General features: G+C 48.5%; 1 protein-coding gene across 1 annotated transcript in view; it reads right to left on the bottom strand.

Moving 5' to 3' along the window:
* Positions 1–4,462: 4,462 nt before the first annotated feature.
* lamtor1 (late endosomal/lysosomal adaptor, MAPK and MTOR activator 1) overlaps positions 4,463–19,764 on the bottom strand; it is a 34,009-nt gene continuing 18,707 nt past the window's right edge. Inside the window, exons 2-5 of the mRNA XM_070892591.1 lie at positions 16,668–16,819; positions 10,762–10,839; positions 8,671–8,794; positions 4,463–7,085 (exon numbers count right to left, since the gene is read on the bottom strand). Of these exons, the coding sequence (XP_070748692.1) occupies positions 6,993–7,085; positions 8,671–8,794; positions 10,762–10,839; positions 16,668–16,819 (447 nt within the window). The 3' untranslated portion in view covers positions 4,463–6,992. The remainder of the gene's footprint in view (positions 7,086–8,670; positions 8,795–10,761; positions 10,840–16,667; positions 16,820–19,764) is intronic.

The raw sequence follows: 19,764 nt of genomic DNA, 5'->3' as shown, positions 1-19,764 counted from the left end.
AACCAGTTCTCTATCCACGTCAGTACATTACCCCCAACACCATGTGCTTTGATTTTGCACACCAATCTCTTGTGTGGGACCTTGTCAAAAGCCTTTTGAAAGTCCAAATACACCACATCCACTGGTTCTCCCTTGTCCACTCTACTAGTTACATCCTCAAAAAATTCTAGAAGATTTGTCAAGCATGATTTCCCTTTCATAAATCCATGCTGACTTGGACCGATCCTGTCACTGCTTTCCAAATGCGCTGCTATTACATCTTTAATAATTGATTCCAACATTTTCCCCCCTATTGACGTCAGGCTAACCGGTCTAAAATTCCCTGTTTTCTCTCTCCCTCCTTTTTAAAAAAGTGGGGTTACATTAGCTACCCTCCAGTCCATAGGAACTGATCCAGAGTCTATAGAATGTTGGAAAATGACCAACGCATCCACTATTTCTAGGGCCACTTAAGTACTTGGAGATGCAGACTATTCTAACTGTAGGTAATTCTAACTATAACTGATCACTATAACTATAACTATTCTAACTGTAGGTAATTCTAACTATAACTGATCACTATAACTATAACTATTCTAACTGTAGGTAATTCTAACTATAACTGATCACTATAACTATAACTATTCTAACTGTAGGTAATTCTAACTATAACTGATCATGTGGAGGGTAAACATCAGCACGGACTGGTTGGGCAAAATGACCGGTTTACTGGTTTCTATGTGCTCCAGTGCCCTATTACCTCGCTCCAGTGCTTATCTACTACTGCAAGTTGAACCTCCCTTATCGGGAACCCTCAGAACCTGGTCTGTCCTGAAGGAGGGATATTCCTAGATAAGGGGAGGTCACGTGTTTTCAATGTGTGTGCGTGCGCACTGATTGGCTGGAACGACTCAGTTGGACAGGCAGTGTGGTGTCGGTTTCGAAGTTGGGTAAATTTATTTTACGTTGATATTTTGAGGATTTTGACCAACTCCGTTGGTTCCGAACAAGGGGTGGTTCTGAATAAGGGAGGTTCAACCGGTACTTAAAACCAGCTTCTCCTCCTGCCCCATCACTCTGCTCAACTGGAAGTCTTGCACTCTGACACAACTTCCTTATCTTGTCAGGTACCAAACAAATCGCATCTTCCAAAAAAAAAGGAATGAGACAGTGGTGAGAATTTGGAACTCGCTCCCACAGGGGGGGGGGGGGTTGATGCAAATAGTATCGATGCATTTAAGGGGAGGCTGGATAAATACATGAGGGAGAAGGGAATAGAAGGATATGATGATGGGGTGAGGTAGGAGGAGGCTGGTGTGGAACATAAACACCGGCGTGAGGCAGAATGGCCCGTTTCTGTGCTGTATATGCTATGTAAATCCTCACCTGCTCCTCCCTGGTAGTTTTGTTACTTGGGTTATGTTGCAATCCTATTTCATTCTAGCTTCCTCTTACTACTTTCAGCTTGTGCAGGAAACCCATCCAAATCAATGTTCCCCGCCCTCACACATTGGGTCATCTTTGCAGAAGTGACTTGTGAAATCTCTCGAGCAGCGATCAGATTGGCACCCAGCGTCTCGCATGGACGAGCTGCCCCAGAGCGCTTTAAACAGCAGCCAGTCTGGTAAACCGCTCGGTCAATGATTCAACTCCAACCCCCACTGGCTGTGAGTAAACATATGGAGCCACACCAACAGCGATCCAAGCTTCAGACACAGGACTGGGCTGAGTTGCTCACGCTAAGCCAGTAAACAGAGGGGAGGGCGAGCATTTAGTCTGTGTTTACGTCAGGGAGGGAATTGGATGGGGTATTTTGTTAACCACAGCAGGAAAAGGAGGAGCCCCTCCAGCCTGCACTTGGATCAGGTCCGATCTGCACCTCTACACCATTTACCCACTGCAGCTCCATTTCTATAAAAGGACAAAAGGAGTAGACCATAGGGGCCCTCGAGCCTGCTCCGCCATTTAATATGATCATGGCTGATCCGATCATAGAATGTCCCAACTTCCACAGCTCTGAGGCAGTGAATTCCACAGATTTACAACCCTCAGAAGAAATTACTCCTCATCTCAGTTTTAAATGGGCAGCCCCTTATTCTAAGACCTTGTCAAGCTCCCTCATAATTGTTACACTCATAATAAATGGTCAGACTGAGTACTTTGTGTAATAAGCAAGTGTGACCTTAGTGCCTTTATTAAGGTTCCAGAGTGCAGGTAGCTCATGGGTGGCCTGCTTATATACTGTGCTCCCAAGGGATGCTGGGATCCCTTGGGACTCCAACAGGCAGGCCCTCTAGTGGTCAGATGTGATGCAGGTTAAAAGGGTTAAAAACATAATCTTCTACATTGATAAGATCACCTCATTCTTCTGAATTCCAATGAGTAGAGACCCAACCTCCTCAACCTATCATAAGTCAACCTCCTCATCTCCAGAATCAACCTAGTGAACCTTCTCTGAACTGCCACCAAAGCAAGTATATCCTTTCTTAAATATGGAAACCAAAACTGCACGCAGTATTCCAGGTTGTGGCCTCAACAATGCCCTGTATAACTGTAGCAAGACTACCCCAGGTTCCGCTGTACTGCGGCACTTTGTAATTGTTCTCCATTTAAATAATAACTTGCTCTTTGATTTTTTTTTCCTGCCAAAGTGCATAACCTCACACTTTCCAACATTATACTCCATTTGCCAAATTTTTGCCCACTCACTTAATCTGTCTATGTCCTTTTGCAGATTTTGTGTCCTCCTCACATCTTTGTATCAGCAGAAAACTTGGCTACGTTACACTCAGTCATTAATAGATTGTAAATAGTTGGGGTCCCAGCACTGATCCCTGCAGCACCCCACTAGATACGGATTGCCAACCAGAGAATGAACCATTTGTTGCAATTCTGTTTGTTAGCCAATCCTCTTATCCATGCTAATATATTACCCCCCACCCAGTGAACTTTTATCTTGTGCAGTAACCTTTTACGTGGCACCTTGTCAAATGCCTTCTGGAAGTCCAAATACACCACATCTACTGGTTCCCCTTTATCCATCCTGCTCGTTACATCCTCAAACAACTCCTGCAAATGTGTCAAACATGACTTCCCTTTCATAAAACCATGCTGACTCTCCCTCATCAAATTATGTTTTTCCCTTGACTAATACACTTAAAAATTATATCGATCGCAGTCTTGAAAGCTCCAACTGAACCCCAGCACCCGCAGCTTTTTGGGGGAGAGAGTTCCAGATTCCCAGCACCCTGTGTGTAAAGAAGTGCTCCCTGACATCACCCCTGAACGGCCGGGCTGTGATTTTAAGGTGACGCCCCTTGTTCTGGACTTCCCCGACCCAACTTTCAAACGTCTTGATCAGATCACCCCTTAATGCTCTATACTTAAGGGAATACAAATCCAGTCTGTGCAATCTGTTCTCATAATTTAACCCTTTTAGCCCTGCCATCATTTGGGTGAATCTGTGCTGCTCCCGCTCAGAGGCCGATATATCCTTCCTGTGGCAAGGGGCCCAGGACTGGATGCAGTGACTCCAGCTGGGGCTGGGGTTTGACCAGGGCTCTGTACAACCTCCCCCCCCCGCCACTTTTGTATCCCAGCCCCCTCCAGATAAAGGCCAACATTCCATTAGTCTTTTTGAACCTGTGCACTTAGCTTTAACCTTTGATGTTGAGAGCAAGGTCCAGCCCTGACCGACCCCAGCAGAGAACAGAGAGCAAGTTACTCCCTCCCCAAGCCCAAACTGGAAGATCCTATTAGCCCAAATGCCTGAGGGGTTGTTTCTCCCCAAAACCCCAATTCAATCACTATTGGGGTGTGGGTTCAGAAAAATCTTGGAAGGAAATTTCCCAAACACACAGACAGGAGAATCAAAAACAAGTTAAGAAAGAGAGGACATGGCATTTTGAAGGGACATTCCCTCCCTCCTCTCCCACATGCAGTGCGATCAGGGAGACAAATCAGGATGTGCTTTTAAAGTTTGTTTTATTTGAGACAGGTTAAATTCAGCACATTCTCCTCAACTTACAGCCAGAGCCAATTCACACTTCCAACCTGATAAATGAATGTTGTACTTAATCTCCTCCCTCCCCAGCCCAACTCTCCCAGAAAGTAGCGGTGAGAGACTGCAGGCCCTCGCGGAAATGGCTGCTCAAATGAACAAAGCCAGTGTCAGCGAGGTAGGCCACCATGAAGTGCATCACGACCATTTCCCTCACCACCCCGTACACTCAGCGAGGAGTGTGACCAGATGGAAATCAGGAGTGGGGACCCCCGCCCCCTCCCTCCCTCCCTCCCTCCAGCAGACTGGCCTCACACCCAAGAACAGAGCCCAGGGCCTCAGTACCACATCAGACAGCGGCTTGAACCGAGGAAGCCAATGGTCACTCATTTTATTTTAATGGAGAGAGAGAGAGAGAGAGATGGGCGATTGTAAATAACGAGGCGATTACAGAAAGGGAGGCAACGGGTGCTCCAGACCAAGTCAGGGTCAAATCTGATTTTATTCAGTTTTTAAAAAGAAATCACATCATTCCATCATGAAACCAATTGAAACCTCAGTAGATCTCGCTCCACCAAGCATGACCCACTATATTGCAGACTGCCGATATCTACAGGGTTTAAATTAAGTGCTGGGGGAGAAAAACAAAATGCACAGATCTAAAAAGAAAGATTTTTCACCCCAAACATTGCCTGCAGACAGACCTGCCGAGTAGGTGAGTGTGATAAAGGAGAGAGAGAGAGAGAGAGAGAGAGAGAGGGAGAGAGTGTGTATGTGGGCAAACAGCCCAAACAGATTAAACAGACTAAAAATAAACAGGGCTGTGAATGTTGAGTCTGTCAGCCTTTGGTGAGAGAGAGAGAGAGAGAGAGAGAGAGAGAGATCGACTGATCTTTGGGCAAAGAACCTACTGCCCGAATCAAATGGTTAACCCAGGAGGTTTAAAGAAAGGCGGCCAACCAACAATTGCACTCAATAGGCAATGGAGACAAGGCTGGGAAACACAAGTGGTTTAAAACAGGGTGTTGGGTGGCACCAGTGATGAAATTCTCATCACCACCCCACCCCCCCCCCCCCCCCCCCGCCCAAAGTTAGTTAAAAGTTATGAGAGAAACAGTAACAGTGCAAAATAAACACACCTAGGGAAGAGGCTGTCACAATAAACAGATCACAGCCTGGATCCTGCAGATTAAAAATACCTGGTTTTCAACCAGTCTGTGACAGAGAAGGGAAAAATATTGAAACATTTTTCGCGAATAGTGATTGGCCGTGAAACGTGAGACAAGGTGAGTCAACAGCTTGGACCCACATCAAATCAGATATTTGTAAAAATCTAACTCGGTGGCTGATTATAGGGGGTGGGGTATGAGACAGGATTCAGGGACGAGAAACACCAGAATACAATTATCTATTCCTTCTCGCCTCTCTCTCTACCTACATTCGATGAGGAGTGAAATAATTCCGACAGAGGACCGACCCAGTGAATGAAACAAAGGGACCCGGTGGATCATCCCAGTAACCAGAGGCTCAGTCAAAATCCGGTTACTGGATCACAGCCTCGGCCCGGGCTGGTGACCAGAGAAAAAAAATTCCAACTAAATTAAAAATTAAATCACGTTAAAATAATTACTTGCAGGTAGAATTCCAGGAGAGAGCTGAGACCACCTCACATCTGTGGGACACCAGCCAGGTGTGCGAGAGGAGGAGAGAGAGAATGAAAAGAATGAATTAAAACAAAGACACAATCTTACCAGGATGTTTTAAGTGAGGAGAGCACCCCCTCCAAAAGGAAATCTAAAGACAATCTCTGCTCATTTTTTCAAACTCCACCGGTGCCAGTTTGGATTCAGTGAATTATTGACTGAATGAGGAGGGTGACTGGGGGAAGAGCACAGCTTTCTGTCTGCTGGCATCACGCTCGCTGACTTGCACCGAGTATTTCGGGTCGATATCGAGCCAGTGACAGTCACCGGGACTTCAGTGAGGAGGGTGGCGAATGAGCGAGTGACTCTTTCGTTCCAACCTCAGAAAAAGCCCCCAGTTCCGATCGCCCCCCCGCTCTCTCCAGAGCTGGGCCTGTTGAGAGGTCACATCCAGGGTGAAGTTCTGGTGATAAAATATGAGAAGCCATTCATCGGCAGAAACCTTTGCCCGTTAACCAACATCTCTACAATCCCGTTCCCCCTCCCAGGGTCACCGCGGGGGGGGGGGGGGGGAAAGTCTGTCATTTCACAACAGATGTAACCCAATGTCAATTCCTCCTCCCCAACAAACCGAAGCCAACTCTCAGACACAAAACTCGCCCCGGGCCGTGCGAAGGGAACTTATACCAACATGGAGACCAGCAGTTTTTGGGCAAACGTGGTTTCCTTTAAAGAAACGAGGGAGGGAGGAGAGGTGGCAGTGGCAGACAGGTTAACCAGCAGCTAAACTCTCTGTACCACCACTCCTGCACCTCACAACCCCATCACAGCACATTCACGTTACCCACCTCACCCACAGACACAGGCAAAACACAAGATAAACTCCAAACATATTCACGACCGACATTCCTCGAGTCTTTCTCCAGAAACAGCCGTCGTTAGAACAGCCAAACCGAAATTAAGCGCAGGGAAAGTTAGGACGCGGATATCTCGAGACACAAGGATGCATTTCGGGGACCAATGAAGGGTTAATTCTGCTGGGTGCAATATTTAAAAGAAGTCCATGCTATTCCTCAGGGTGAATAACAGTTAGTCACTGAACGGGGGAAACAAATTGGAGAGTGTTTAAAAGCAGTGAAGTTTGTTTCAAAGTCTCCCCGGGTCATAAACCAACTAAAGCTTTTACTCAAAAAAAAACTCACTTGCAAACTAGAAAAATCAAATCATGTAAATGTACAGCACGAGAAGCTTAATTAAAAAAATAGGCGTGATTTACGGAGCAGACACCTGCTGGCGTGGAAGGTGTCTATTTCTGTCTGAGGATAGTTAGTCCCAATGTTAAAGTCTTCGCAGAATGGGATCCCGAGGGATCACGGGATGGCAAACTGCACCACCAACTCTTCCTTGGCATCCACTTTGATCTGGGAAAGTGCACTCGATGCATATGCAGCGATTTTAGAGACCTGGTGGGACAGAGGAAGAGCAATCAGAAACAAACTCTACTCAAAATACAGACACACACACAGACACACACACAGACCAAGGGTACCAGGTGATTTTTATAAATATAACTCGTCTGCACAGACACCACAAGCCCCCAGGTAGAAGGAAGATGATTGGGTAATTCCCCCATCAATCACACCCAGAGATTGCACTGCTGTCTGTGACTGGGATTATTTTTACGCACATCATTTGCATTCTGTAACTATCTAAAAATGCAAAAAAGAATTATTCTCAATGACGGGTTGGGTGTAGAACTGCCTAATTTAAATTAAAAATATTGGCTTAGTTCACTCTTTAAAAATAAACATTGATCCAGAAGACTGATTCCGTGCTCCCAGTAGGGGGCCCGACTTGCTGGTGAATTGCAGTCCTCTCTCTGACTTGCGTTCCCTACATGGCCAGAGTGGACGATTGTGCTGGAGAAATAATGCTGCTTTTAATCAGGAGAGGTTGCTGCAGGTCATGAATAAACAGACTGTTTGCAGAACAAATTAAAGCCACAAGTCCCACCTTGCTTCCAACCCACTGGTTGACTCAGCGGTGTCAATATTCACTCCAGTTTCTCTATACAACAGCGTTGGCTCCCCTCCTAGGTGTTGACCCCTGGATGACCTGTGACCCTCCCATTGGCGACTGCCCCGAGCCCATTCCCGCGAACGGGAAGCTCAAACTGCGAGTGCATCACAGGCCAGCCCACCCCCTGGGGCACATGCGTGACTTGTACAGCCCAGCGAGCTTTGGGGTCACAGACAGCTCCTCGCAGTTTCCCCCACTTTGGTCACACCACCAGGGAGGGGTTTTGATGTGTCCCAACAGGATTAATAAAAAGAAAACACAAGTGGCTAAATGCACCAAACCGCACAGGGTCGAATGTCGCAGGTCATATCGCGGGGTCAGCGCAGCAGTGGGGAGTCCTGCCATTGGCCTCCTCCAGGGTTAGGTAGAAGCAAATTAAACACAGTCCCCACTAACTCGCTAACATCTCTCCCACCGGCCCCAGTCGCTCGCTCCCACCCCAGTCTCTCCCACTGTCCCCCCCCCCCCTCCCCCGCTCATTCCACAAGTAAGCAAATGTGGGGGCAGTAGGCAAGAGGAGCAGGAAGTCCTCCCTCCCCGCGATAGCCAAACAGCATGTCTGGGCACAGATCAAGGGTCAAATAAAGAATAGTAACTCGGACCGGGCACCAGAGTGTGTGTTTTGGGGGGGGGGGGGGGCACAGCCAGAATGGAGGAGCAGGAGGAATGGGACACGCAGAATCAGCCCTCGGGAGAGACTCCACTCTTGGCAGTAAAGGGTAAGAACGTCCTCTCCTCTCCTCTCCTCTCCTCTCCTCTCCTCTCCTCTCCTCTCCTCTCCTCTCCTCTCCTCTCCTCTCCTCTCCTCTCCTCTCCTCTCCTCTCCTCCGACTCCTTTGCCAATCTCTGTCATCCACTTGCTTGGGGGAGAGCCCCAAGGCACCTGTGGGTCCAGGAACAGCCCGTTAATTCACCACAACCATCCTCCCACCCGCCCCCTGGTACCAGCGGGAGGGCAGTGCCACATACCTGCTGAATGTCTGCATAGGGTACGGGGTCACTGGCCAACACCTGGTGTGGTTGGCTGGTCAACGTTGGCAGGGAGGTCACTCGCTTGCACTGCGTCGATCCGCTGATCATCGCTAACCTTGTACTGACAAAAAACAAGGCAGAAAGTTACAACCCAACACACTGGACAATCACAGCACAGGAGGCCGCCATTCGGCCCATCGTGCCTGTACCGGCTCGGAGAGAGAGAAATCCAATCAGTCCCACTCCCCCCGCTCTTTCCCCACAGCCCGGCACATTTTCCCCTTCAAGTATTTATCCAATTCCAGTTTGAAAATTACGATTGAATCTGCTCCCACCGCCCTTTCAGGCAGCGCGTTCCCGATCACAACAACTCGCATAAAAAAAATTCTCATCTCCCTCCTTTGGTTCTTTTGCCAATTACCGATCATTGTGCAAGTCACAGAAATTTAGCATTTTGGAACTTTCTACATAAGATTTTTTTTTTAAATTCTTTCCTAGGATGTGGGTGTCGCTGGCAAGGCCGGCATTTATTGCCCATCCCTAATTGCCCCTTGAGAAGGTGGTGGTGAGCCGCCTTCTTGAACCGCTGCAGTCCATGTGGTGAAGGTGCTCCCACAGTGCTGTTAGGGAGGGAGTTCCAGGATTGTGACCCAGCGACGATGAAGGAACGGCCGATATATTTCCAAGTCAGGATGGTGTGTGACTGGGAGGGGAACGTGGAGGTGGTGGTGTTCCCATGCGCCTGCTGCCCTTGTCCTTCTAGACGGTAGAGGTCGTGGGTTTGGGAGGTGCTGCCGAAGAAGCCTTGGCGAGTTGCTGCAGTGCATCTTGTAGATGGTGCACACTGCAGCCACGGTGCGCCGGTGGTGGAGGGAGTGAATGTTGAAGGTGGTGGATGGGGGGCCGATCAAGCGGCTGCTTTGTCCTGGATGGTGTCGAGTTTCTTGAGTGTTGTTGGAGCTGCACTCATCCAGGCAAGTGGAGAGTATTCCATCACACTCCTGACTTGTGCCTTGTAGATGGTGGAAAGGCTCAGGGGGAGTCAGGAGGTGAGACACTCACCACAGAATACCCACCCTCTGACCCGCTCTTGTTGCCACAGTATTTATGTGGCTGGTCCAGTTAAGTTTCTGGTCAATGGTGACCCCCAGGATGTTGATGGTGGGATTCAGCGATGGTGTAACTGCGACAGAGATCGGCTGCAGGTACTCTGTTTTCCCACAGGGAATTTTTGGGACTGATCCAGAACATCTTGGCACAACAGGCAACCATGTGCACATCACCCTAGCGACCATATCCTCGTGTGACGACACAGTGATGGACATACACCAATTGGCAGCAATTTAGAGCCAACAGGGCAGAAACACCGGCCGTTTCACGGAGTCCTAACGTGGTGATGGTGATTTCAGAAGCCCGTCACTCCTGGCTATGATACAAAGCCGGGTGCCGGAGAGTCCTGAGGGGGCAAGAGTTTTACAGATTGCTCTTCCTCACCATCGGAGGGGCAGTACTGAGGGAGTGCCGCACTGTCGGAGGGGCAGTACTGAGGGAGTGCCGCACTGTCGGAGGGGCAGTACTGAGGGAGTGCCGCACTGTCGGAGGGGCAGTACTGAGGGAGTGCCGCACTGTCGGAGGGGCAGTACTGAGGGAGTGCCGCACTGTCGGAGGGGCAGTACTGAGGGAGCGCCGCACTGTCGGAGGGGCAGTACTGAGGGAGCGCCGCACCGTCGGAGGGGCAGTACTGAGGGAGCGCCGCACTGTCGGAGGGGCAGTACTGAGGGAGTGCTGCACTGTCGGAGGGGTAGTACTGAGGGAGCGCCGCACCGTCGGAGGGGCAGTACTGAGGGAGCGCCGCACCGTCGGAGGGGCCATCTTTAGTATGAGACGTTAAACCAACTATTGGAAGAACAGGGAAGTTCTCCTGGAAACAGGCACAAAATTCTTTTGACCACCAAAACCCAAATCGAGCCGGTCATTCACCTTGTGGCAGTTTGCGGGATCTTCCCACGTGCAAAATGGCCACCTCGTTTGGCCATAAGACAGTCTGTCCATGGGAGGATCTTTCCGAGATACACAACGGCTCCTCACCTGTACTGCCGTGCTCGATCCATGTACTCGTGCTGCTCCATCCCCTGGGAATCTGCTGCCGACACATCGATTATATTACTGTGGAGGGAAGGAGGAATACGTTAGCCAACTGCTGCAGGGGGAAATCAAAGGATTAGTTTGCTCTTGGCTCATGGTGTATGCCTGTCGGCGCCGTTCGGCCGATGAGCTCACACGTGGTCACAGCAGCTGGAGGGGCGATAGCAGATTCAGCCAGAACAGCATTCCGACAAAGAGGGCGAGAGAGAGGCCGAGGACACGGTAAGACTGACTGGTCCCACCCCTGCACTGCCGCCACGCCAGGCAAGCGTGAAACAGAATAAAAACCGGAGCTGATATGGGGGAAATGAAACTGCACAAATGCCCTGAACCCCAAAGGCAACCTCGCCAAGTCCTGGAGTAATTGGTAATCGAATGTAGCGCACAGAAACAGGCCATTCAGCCCATCTGGTCCGTGCCGGTGTTTATGCTCTGCAAGAGCCCCCTCCCTCCCCAGCTTCATCTCACCCCATCACCATATCCTTCTGTTCCTTTCTCCCTCATGTGTTTAACACCATCCTGACTTTGAAAAATATATCGGCCGTTCCTTCAGTGTTGCTGGGTCACAATCCTGGAACTCCCTCTCTATAACAGCACTGTGGGAGCACCTTCACCACACGGACTGCAGCGGTTCAAGATGGTGACTCACCACCACCTTCTCAAGGGGCAATAAATGCCTTCTCCCATCTTTCCTCTTCCAACCCTCAGCATCCCCTTCTATTCCTTTCTTCATGTGTTTTAGCTAACTTTCACTAAAATACAATCGATATTATTCACCTCAACCACTCCGTGGGAGCGAGTTCCACATTCTCACCACTCTCTGGGTTTGAAAAAAAACATTTCTCCTGAATTCCCCAGTGGATTTATTAGTGACTATCTTATATTGATGGCCCCTAGTTCTGGTCTCACCCATCTTCTCTGCATCTACCCTATGAAACTGCTTCAGAATTTTAAAGACCTCGATCAGGTAAACCCTCAGTTCTCTCTTTTCTAGATAAAAAAACCGCAGCCTGTTCAATCTTTCCAGAGTTATAACTCAAACAATAGTCCTTCAATCCCTGGGGTATCTGACAGAATTCTCACTCGTACAGGAGGGCCCTTCAGGCTCATGTTAATTATATTTTGGAAGAGCAGAAATAACTTTACTCTATCTAACCCGTGCTGTACCTGCCCTGGGAGTGTTTGATGGGACAGTGTAGAGGGAGCTTTACTCTGTATCTAACCCCCTGTACCTGCCCTGGGAGTGTTTGATGGGACAGTGTAGAGGGAACTTTACTCTGTATCTAACCCCATGCTGTACCTGCCCTGGGAGTGTTTGATGGGACAGTGTAGAGGGAGCTTTACTCTGTATCTAACCCGTGCTGTACCTGCCCTGGGAGTGTTTGATGGGACAGTGTAGAGGGAGCTTTACTCTGTATCTAACCCGTGCTGTACCTGCCCTGGGAGTGTTTGATGGGACAGTGTAGAGGGAACTTTACTCTGTATCTAACCCCGTGCTGTACTTGATCCCAATGTGGATACTATGAGTGCTCCCAAGCCCTTAAATTTCTATGAGGTATTGGTGTCCGATTTAAATAGCAGCGAGTGGGATTTGTAGAGCACAGACGAGATTTTGTACATTAGATTGAAAAGGACATTTTCAGCCACGTACTGTCCCCAGTCACTCCGTGTCCTGCCCATTCACACACAGCTGATCCAACGCTCACTCCAAGGGAAACCGAGGGCCATTTTGTGGAGTGTAACATGCAGGACACCCCCTCAGCCTCAATACATTAGTGCAGTGGTACAAACACCACAGTCCCCTCTCTCTCTCTTTCCCCCCCCCCACCTCACCCCCGGTGAACACAGGATATGTGGCACATGCAACGAGTGATTCAGTCATTAACGCAGTGATGCACAAGGCAGGGGTTGAAATTAACACGCAGCCTCGGGTCACCAAAACATCAGCCGAGCGAGTTATTAACTTTGTTGTAGCACGTTGAAGAGGCAGAACCAATGTTAGGAGACGCAGCCTGGGTGGAGAGAGCGGAGAACAACAGCTGACCCCCCAGACTGGGGATGTAAAGGTTTATTGGGGAAAACAAGTTTGCAAATTCCTGGGGAAGATTGAGTTGGGAAAGGATGGAGCAGTGATGAGACGGAGACATCAGGGACAATGGCCGAGGCCACAAATCAATTTAGGACTGAGATGAGGAGGAATTTCTTCACTCAGAGGGTGGTGAATATTTAGAATTCTCTGCCCCAGAGGACTGTGGAGGTTCAGTCGTTGAGTATATTCAAGGCTGAGATCGATAAGATTTTGGGAGTCTGGGGGAATCAAGGGATATGGGGATCGGGCGGGAAAGTGGTGTATGAGGTCAATGATCAGCCGTGACCTCATTGAATGGCGGAGCAGGCTCGAGGGGCCAACTCCTGCTTCTGATACTCAGGTTATGATCCAACAAGAAGAAATGGACGGAGTTGGTGGAATACAATCAATGAATAGCATGCAATGAAACGAGAGGGTGATGTATTGAGCAGGACTTGAGTCCAGTGGCTCTGATGTTGAACCCAGAGACCAAATGTTCAAATCCTACCATGAAACTGAATTTAATAACTAGAAAAAAAATCATGGAAGCAGGTTGTAAAGCAAGAAAAAAGACTTGCATTTCTATAGCACCTTCCATGACCTCAGGACGTCCCAAAGCACTTTACAGGCAATGAAGTACTTTTTGGAGTGTAGTCACTGTTGTAATGTAGGAAACGCAGCAGCCAATTTGTGCACAGCAAGCTCCCACACACAGCACTGTGATAATTATCAGAATTTTTTTTTTTAAATATACAAAAGGGGTGTTTTTTTGAGGTACAAATATTGGTCAGGACACCGGGGAGAACTCCCCTGCTCCTCTTCAAAATAGTGCCATGGGATCTTTTACATCCACCAGAGAGAGCAGACGGGGCCTCGGTTTAATGTCTCATCCAAAAGACGGTCCCTCGGCACGGCCCCTCCGACTGTGCAGAAGTCCCTCGGCACTGCACCGTGCACTGCACTGGGAGTGTCAGCCTTGATTTTTGTGCTCAAGTCCCTGAAGTGGGACTTGAACCCACGACCTTCTGACTCAAGGCGAGAGAGAGAGCTGCCCACTGAGACACGGTTGACACTCTTAAAAACCCAACTGGTTCATTCCCGTCCTTCAGGGACTAGAACCTGCCGTCCTTACCCAGTCAGGGCCGCCGCACAACCCCAGTCTCTTGTCGACTCAATGCCCTCAAGGATGGGCCGTGGTTTACAAACGTCACTGTTAACCATCGGCCCCAGTTATGAACTGTGCTTCAAGGGCATGATAGGAGCCTTTTGCAACGTGGAGTTCTCCCTAATGGCAGAGCCTCCACAGACAGGACATGGGATGTGATATTGAGCCACACAGATAAGTCCAATTCCTGACCCGTACCAAGCTAGCAGGTCCCAATGGGGGGCAATCTGCAGTCTGTCGCTGTGCCCCAGTCTGGGGGAGAAAGGAATAGTAAAGGTTCACGGTCATAGAGTCCGACAGCACAGGAGGCCGTTCGACCCATGGTACCTGCTCTTTGAAAGAACAATCCAATTAGTCCCACACCTCCTGCTCTTTCACCGCAGCCCGACAAATCTTTCCCCGTCAAGCATTTATCCAATCCCTATTGAATCTGTTCCACCGCCCATTAATGCAGCACATTCCAGATCATAACTCGCTGCATAAACAGAACCTCATCTCACCTTCCACGATCTCCGAACGTCCCAAAGTGCTTCACAGCCAATGACACTAGGACATTGGCAATGTTCACTGGGATATTTCTGGGTGCGCAGCCCCTTCAAAAGGGAATCGGATAAATACTTGAAGGGGGAAAAGTTGCATCGATGTGGGGAAAGAGTGGGACTAACTGGATTGCTCTTCGAAAGAGCCAGCACAGATTCGATGGACCAAATGGCCTCCTTCTTGCTGTGCTAGTCTATAATTCTAATGAAGTACTCGTGTAGTGTAGTCACTGCTGTAGGAAAATTTGCAGGGCAAATGGGGAAAGAGCGGGGTAGTGGGACTAACTGGATAGCATTTGCAAAGAAGCACAATGGGCCAAATGGCTTCCTTCCGTGCTCTAACATTTTATGAACAGTTTCCGATAGTGAATTTTTACCCCTGCCCAAAGTCAACAGTCCAGTGGCGCTCTCACTCACTACTTACAAAGAGACTTTCCAAAGCACCTTATGCAGTTGTGTTTGCTGAAACTGGGAACTGTGTGCAAGAAATAGCAGAGCAGTCAGTACATCAGGCCAACACCTGTCACAGGCACAGACACACGTAGTACCAGGGTATCGGTTAACAACATGCCATGGGGGAAGGGGGGAGGAATGGAGTGAGTGGGAGCAACTTGATGACAGCTCCCTCGAACATCAGCCAAATGGATTTTCCGCACAGCTGCTGCCAAAACCAGGCCATGCCAACACCTGTTCGGCCGTGTGTGGAAACAACATCGCTAAATGGGCTCCTGGCCTCATTCGGCCTCAACAGACATACGTCTCAGCACGGGTCCTGGCATGGTGTTTAAAACCAAAAAAAAAAGAGGGGGGATTCGGAGCAGGAGTAGGCCATTCGGCCCCTCGAACTTGCTCCGCTATTCAATAAGATCACGGCTGATCTATCTCAACTGCAACTTGACGCCCAATCCCCATATCCCTTAATATTTAAAAATTTATCGATCACTGTCTTGAATATACTCGAAGACTGAGCCTCCACAGCCCCCTGGGGTGGAGAATTCCAAAGATTCACAGGCCTCTGAGGGAAGAAATTCCTCATCAGTCCTAAATGGCCGACCCCTTATCCTGAGACTGTGACCCCTGGTTCTCGACTCCCCAGCCCGGGGGAAACATCCTCCCTGTATCCACCCTGTAAGAATTGTGTCTGTTTCAATGAGATCACCTCTCATTCTTCTAAACTCTAGAGAATATAGGCCCAGTCTACTCAACCTGTCCTCACAGGAGATCATAGGCAGTCTCTCGGAATCAAGGAAGACTTGCTTCCACTCAAAAAATATATGAGTTCTCAGGTGGCTGAACAGTCCAATACGAGAACCACAGTCCCAATCACAGGTGGGAGGCTGTTATTGAAAGATTCACAAGGTTGATTCTGGAGATGAGGGGGTGGAGTTATGAGGAAAGGTTGACGAGGTTGGGCCAAAACACATTGGAGTTCAGAAGAATGAGGGGTGATCTTATTGAAACTTATAAGATAATGAGGGGGCTCGACAAGGTGGATGCAGAGAGGATGTTTCCACTGATAGGGGAAACTAAAACTAGGGGACATAGTTTTAAATGGGGGGTCCCTTATTCGAAGACTGAGATGAGGAGAAATGTCTTTTCTCAGAGGGTTATAAATCTGTGGAATTCTCTGCCCCAGAGAGATGTGGAAGCCAGGACACTGAATATATTTAAGGCGGAGATAGACAGATTTTTGAGCGATAAGGGAGTAAAGGGTTATGGGGAACGGGCGGGGAAGTGGAGCTGAGTCCATGATCAGATCAGCCATGATCATATTAAATGGCAGAGCAGGCTCGAGGGGCCGAATGGCCAACTCTTGCTCAGATTTATGTTCTTTTTATGTTCAATCCCCCCACATCCCAGGGATCGGTCTGGTGAACCTTCGTTGCATTCCCTCAACGGTAAGTATATCCTACCCTAGGTCAGGAGACCAAATCTGAGGGCAGGAACCTTGGCCACGCTGAAGGCGATGGAACCGGGGACCATCCGTGGAGCACAGATATACACGGGGTCACAGGGCAGGGGGTTGTATGGGACTCGCTTCTCTCCCTCCCTCCGTCCGTCCCCCGGCAATACTCACTGTGCTGTCTTGGTGAGGATAGTGTTGAGCAGAGCTTGTTCGTCCGGGAAGCGTGACGAAGGAATACTGGAGTAGTTGGAGTCTGCCCCACCCGACGATTTACTGTCCAAGTTTTTGTTCGGGATCAGCAGTGGCTTCCCTTCCTCACGGTCCTGGAGTCAGGGAAAGAAAACAACAAAACCCAAGTGACGGACAGTTAGCACAGACACACTGACCGCGCGCACTGATCGACTCCTCCCCCCTCCCCGCACGCAGCCAGGCCCCTGCACACTTCAGCAGTCAGGGTTACATAGACACATAGGAACATAGAAAATAGGTGCAGGAGTAGGCCATTTGGCCCTTCGAGCCTGCACCGCCATTCAATAAGATCATGGCTGATCATTCACCTCAGTACCCCATTCCTGCTTTCTCTCCATACCCCTTGATCACGTTAGCCATAGGGGCCACATCTAACTCCCTCTTGAATATATCCAACAAACTGGCATCAATAACTCTGTGGTAGGGAATTCCACAGGTTCACAACTCAGTGAAGAAGTTTCTCCTCATCTCAGTCCTAAATGGCCCACCCCTTATCCTTAGACTGTGACCCCTGGTTCTGGACTTCCCCAACATCAGGAACATTCTTCCTGCATCTAACCTGTCCAATCCCGTCAGAATTTTATGTTTCTATGAGATCCCCTTTCATCCTTCTAAACTCCAGTGAATAAAGGCCCAGTCGATCCAGTCTCTCCTCATGTCAGTCCTGCCATCCCGGGAATCAGTCTGGTGAACCTTCGCTGCACACCCTCAATAGCAAGAACGTCCTTCCTCAGATTAGGAGACCAAAACTGAACACAATATTCCAGATGAGGCCTCACCAAGGCCCTGCACAACTGCAGTAAGACCTCCCTGCTCCTATACTCAAATCCCCTAGCTATGAAGGCCAACATACCATTTGCCTTCACCGCCTGCTGTACCTGCATGCCAACTTTCAATGACTGATGAACCATGACACCCAGGTCTCGTTGCACCTCCTTTTCCTAATCTGCCGTCATTCAGATAATATTCTGCCTTCGTGTTTTTGCCCCCAAAATGGATAACCTCACATTTATCCATATTATATTGCATCTGCCATGCATTTGCCCACTCACCTAACCTGTCCAAGTCATCTTGCAGCCTCTTAGCGTCCTCCTCATAGCTCACACCGCCACCCAGTTTCGTGCCATCCACAAACTTGGAGATGTTACACTCAATTCCTTCATCCAAATCGTATATTGTAAATAGCTGGGGTCCCAGCACTGAGCCCTGCGGCACCCCACTAGTCACTGCCTGCCATTCTGAAAAGGACCCATTTATCCTGACTCTGCTTCCTGTCTGTCAACCAGTTCTCTGTCCACGTCAGTACATTACCCCCAATATCATGTGCTTTAAATTTGCACACCAATCTCTTGTGTGGGACCTTGTCAAAAGCCTTTTGAAAGTCCAAATACACCACATCCACTGGTTCTCCCTTGTCCACTCTGCTAGTTACATCTTCAAAAAATTCTAGAAGATTTGTCAATCATGATTTCCCTTTCATAAATCCATTTGGACCGATCCTGTCACTGCTTTCCAAATGCGCTGTTATTTCATCTTTAATAATGGATTCCAACATTTTCCCCCACTACTGATGTCAGGCCAACGGGTCTATAATTACCCGTTTTCTCTCCCCTCCCCTTTTTTTTTTAAAGTGGTGTTACATTAGCTACCCTCCAGTCCATAGGAACTGATCCAGAGTCGATAGACTGTTGGAAAATGATCACCAATGCACCCTATTTCTAGGGCCACTTCCTTAAGTACTCTGGGATGCAGACTATCAGCCCCTGGGGATTTATTGACCTTCAATCCCATCAATTTTCCACCTAATAAGGATATCCTTCAGTTCCTCCTTCTCACGAGACCCTCGGTCCCCTAGTACTTTCCGGAAGGTTATTTGTGTCTTCCTTAGTGAAGACAGAACCAAAGTATTTGTTCAACTGGTCTGCCATTTCTTTGTTCGCCATTATAAACTCACCTGAATCTGACTGCAAGGGACCTACATTTGTCTTCACTAATCTTTTTCTCTTCACATATCTATAGAAGCTTTTGCAGTCAGTTTTTATGTTCCCGGCAAGTTTCCTCGCATACTCTATTTTCCCTATCCTAATTAAACCCTTTGTCCTCCTCTGCTGAATTCTAAATTTCTCCCAGTCCTCAGGTTTGCTGCTTTTTCTGGCCAATTTATATGCCTCTTCCTTGGATTTAACACTATCCTTAATTTCCCTTGTTAGCCACGGTTGAGCCACCTTCCCCATTTTATTTTTACTCCAGACAGAGATGTGCAATTGTTGAAGTTCATCCATGTGATCTTTAAATGTTTGCCATTGCCTATCCACCGTCAACCCTCAATATCAATTGCCAATTCACATCTCATACCATCGAAGTTACCTTTCCTTAAGTTCAGGCCCCTAGTCTCTCTCCATCTTAATAAGGAATTCTACCATGTTATGGTCACTCTTCCCCAAGGGACCTTGCACAACAAGATTGCTAATTAGTCCCTTCTCATGACACATCACCCACTCTAGGATGGCCAACCCTCTAGTTGGTTCCTCAACATATTGGTCCAGAAAACCATCCCTAATACACTCAAGGAAATCCTCCTCCATCGCATTGCTACCAGTTTGGTTAGTCCAATCTATATGTAGATTAAAGACGCCCATGATAACTGCCGTACCTTTATTGCACGCATCCCTAATTTCTTGTTTGATGCTGTCCCCAACCTCACTACTACTGTTTGGTGGTCTGTACACAACTCCCACTAGCGTTTTCTGCCCTTTGGTATTCCGTAGCTCCACCCATACCGATTCCACATCATCCAGGCGAATATCCCTCCTTACTATTGTGTTCATTTCCTCTTTAATCTGCAACACTACTCCACCTCCTTTTCCTTTCTATCTATCCTTCCTAAATGTTGAGTTCCCAGCCTTGGTCACCCTGGAGCCATGTCTCCGTGATGCCAATTATATCATATTCATTAATTGTTGCCTGTGCAGTTAATTCGTCCACCTTATTATGAATACTCCTCGCGTTGAGGCACAGA

This window comes from Pristiophorus japonicus, chromosome 10, assembly GCF_044704955.1.
Source record: "Pristiophorus japonicus isolate sPriJap1 chromosome 10, sPriJap1.hap1, whole genome shotgun sequence".
Classification (NCBI taxonomy): Eukaryota; Metazoa; Chordata; class Chondrichthyes; family Pristiophoridae; genus Pristiophorus; species Pristiophorus japonicus.
The sequence above is the reverse complement of the archived record's forward strand: the minus strand, read 5'-3'. Positions and strand labels throughout refer to the sequence as shown.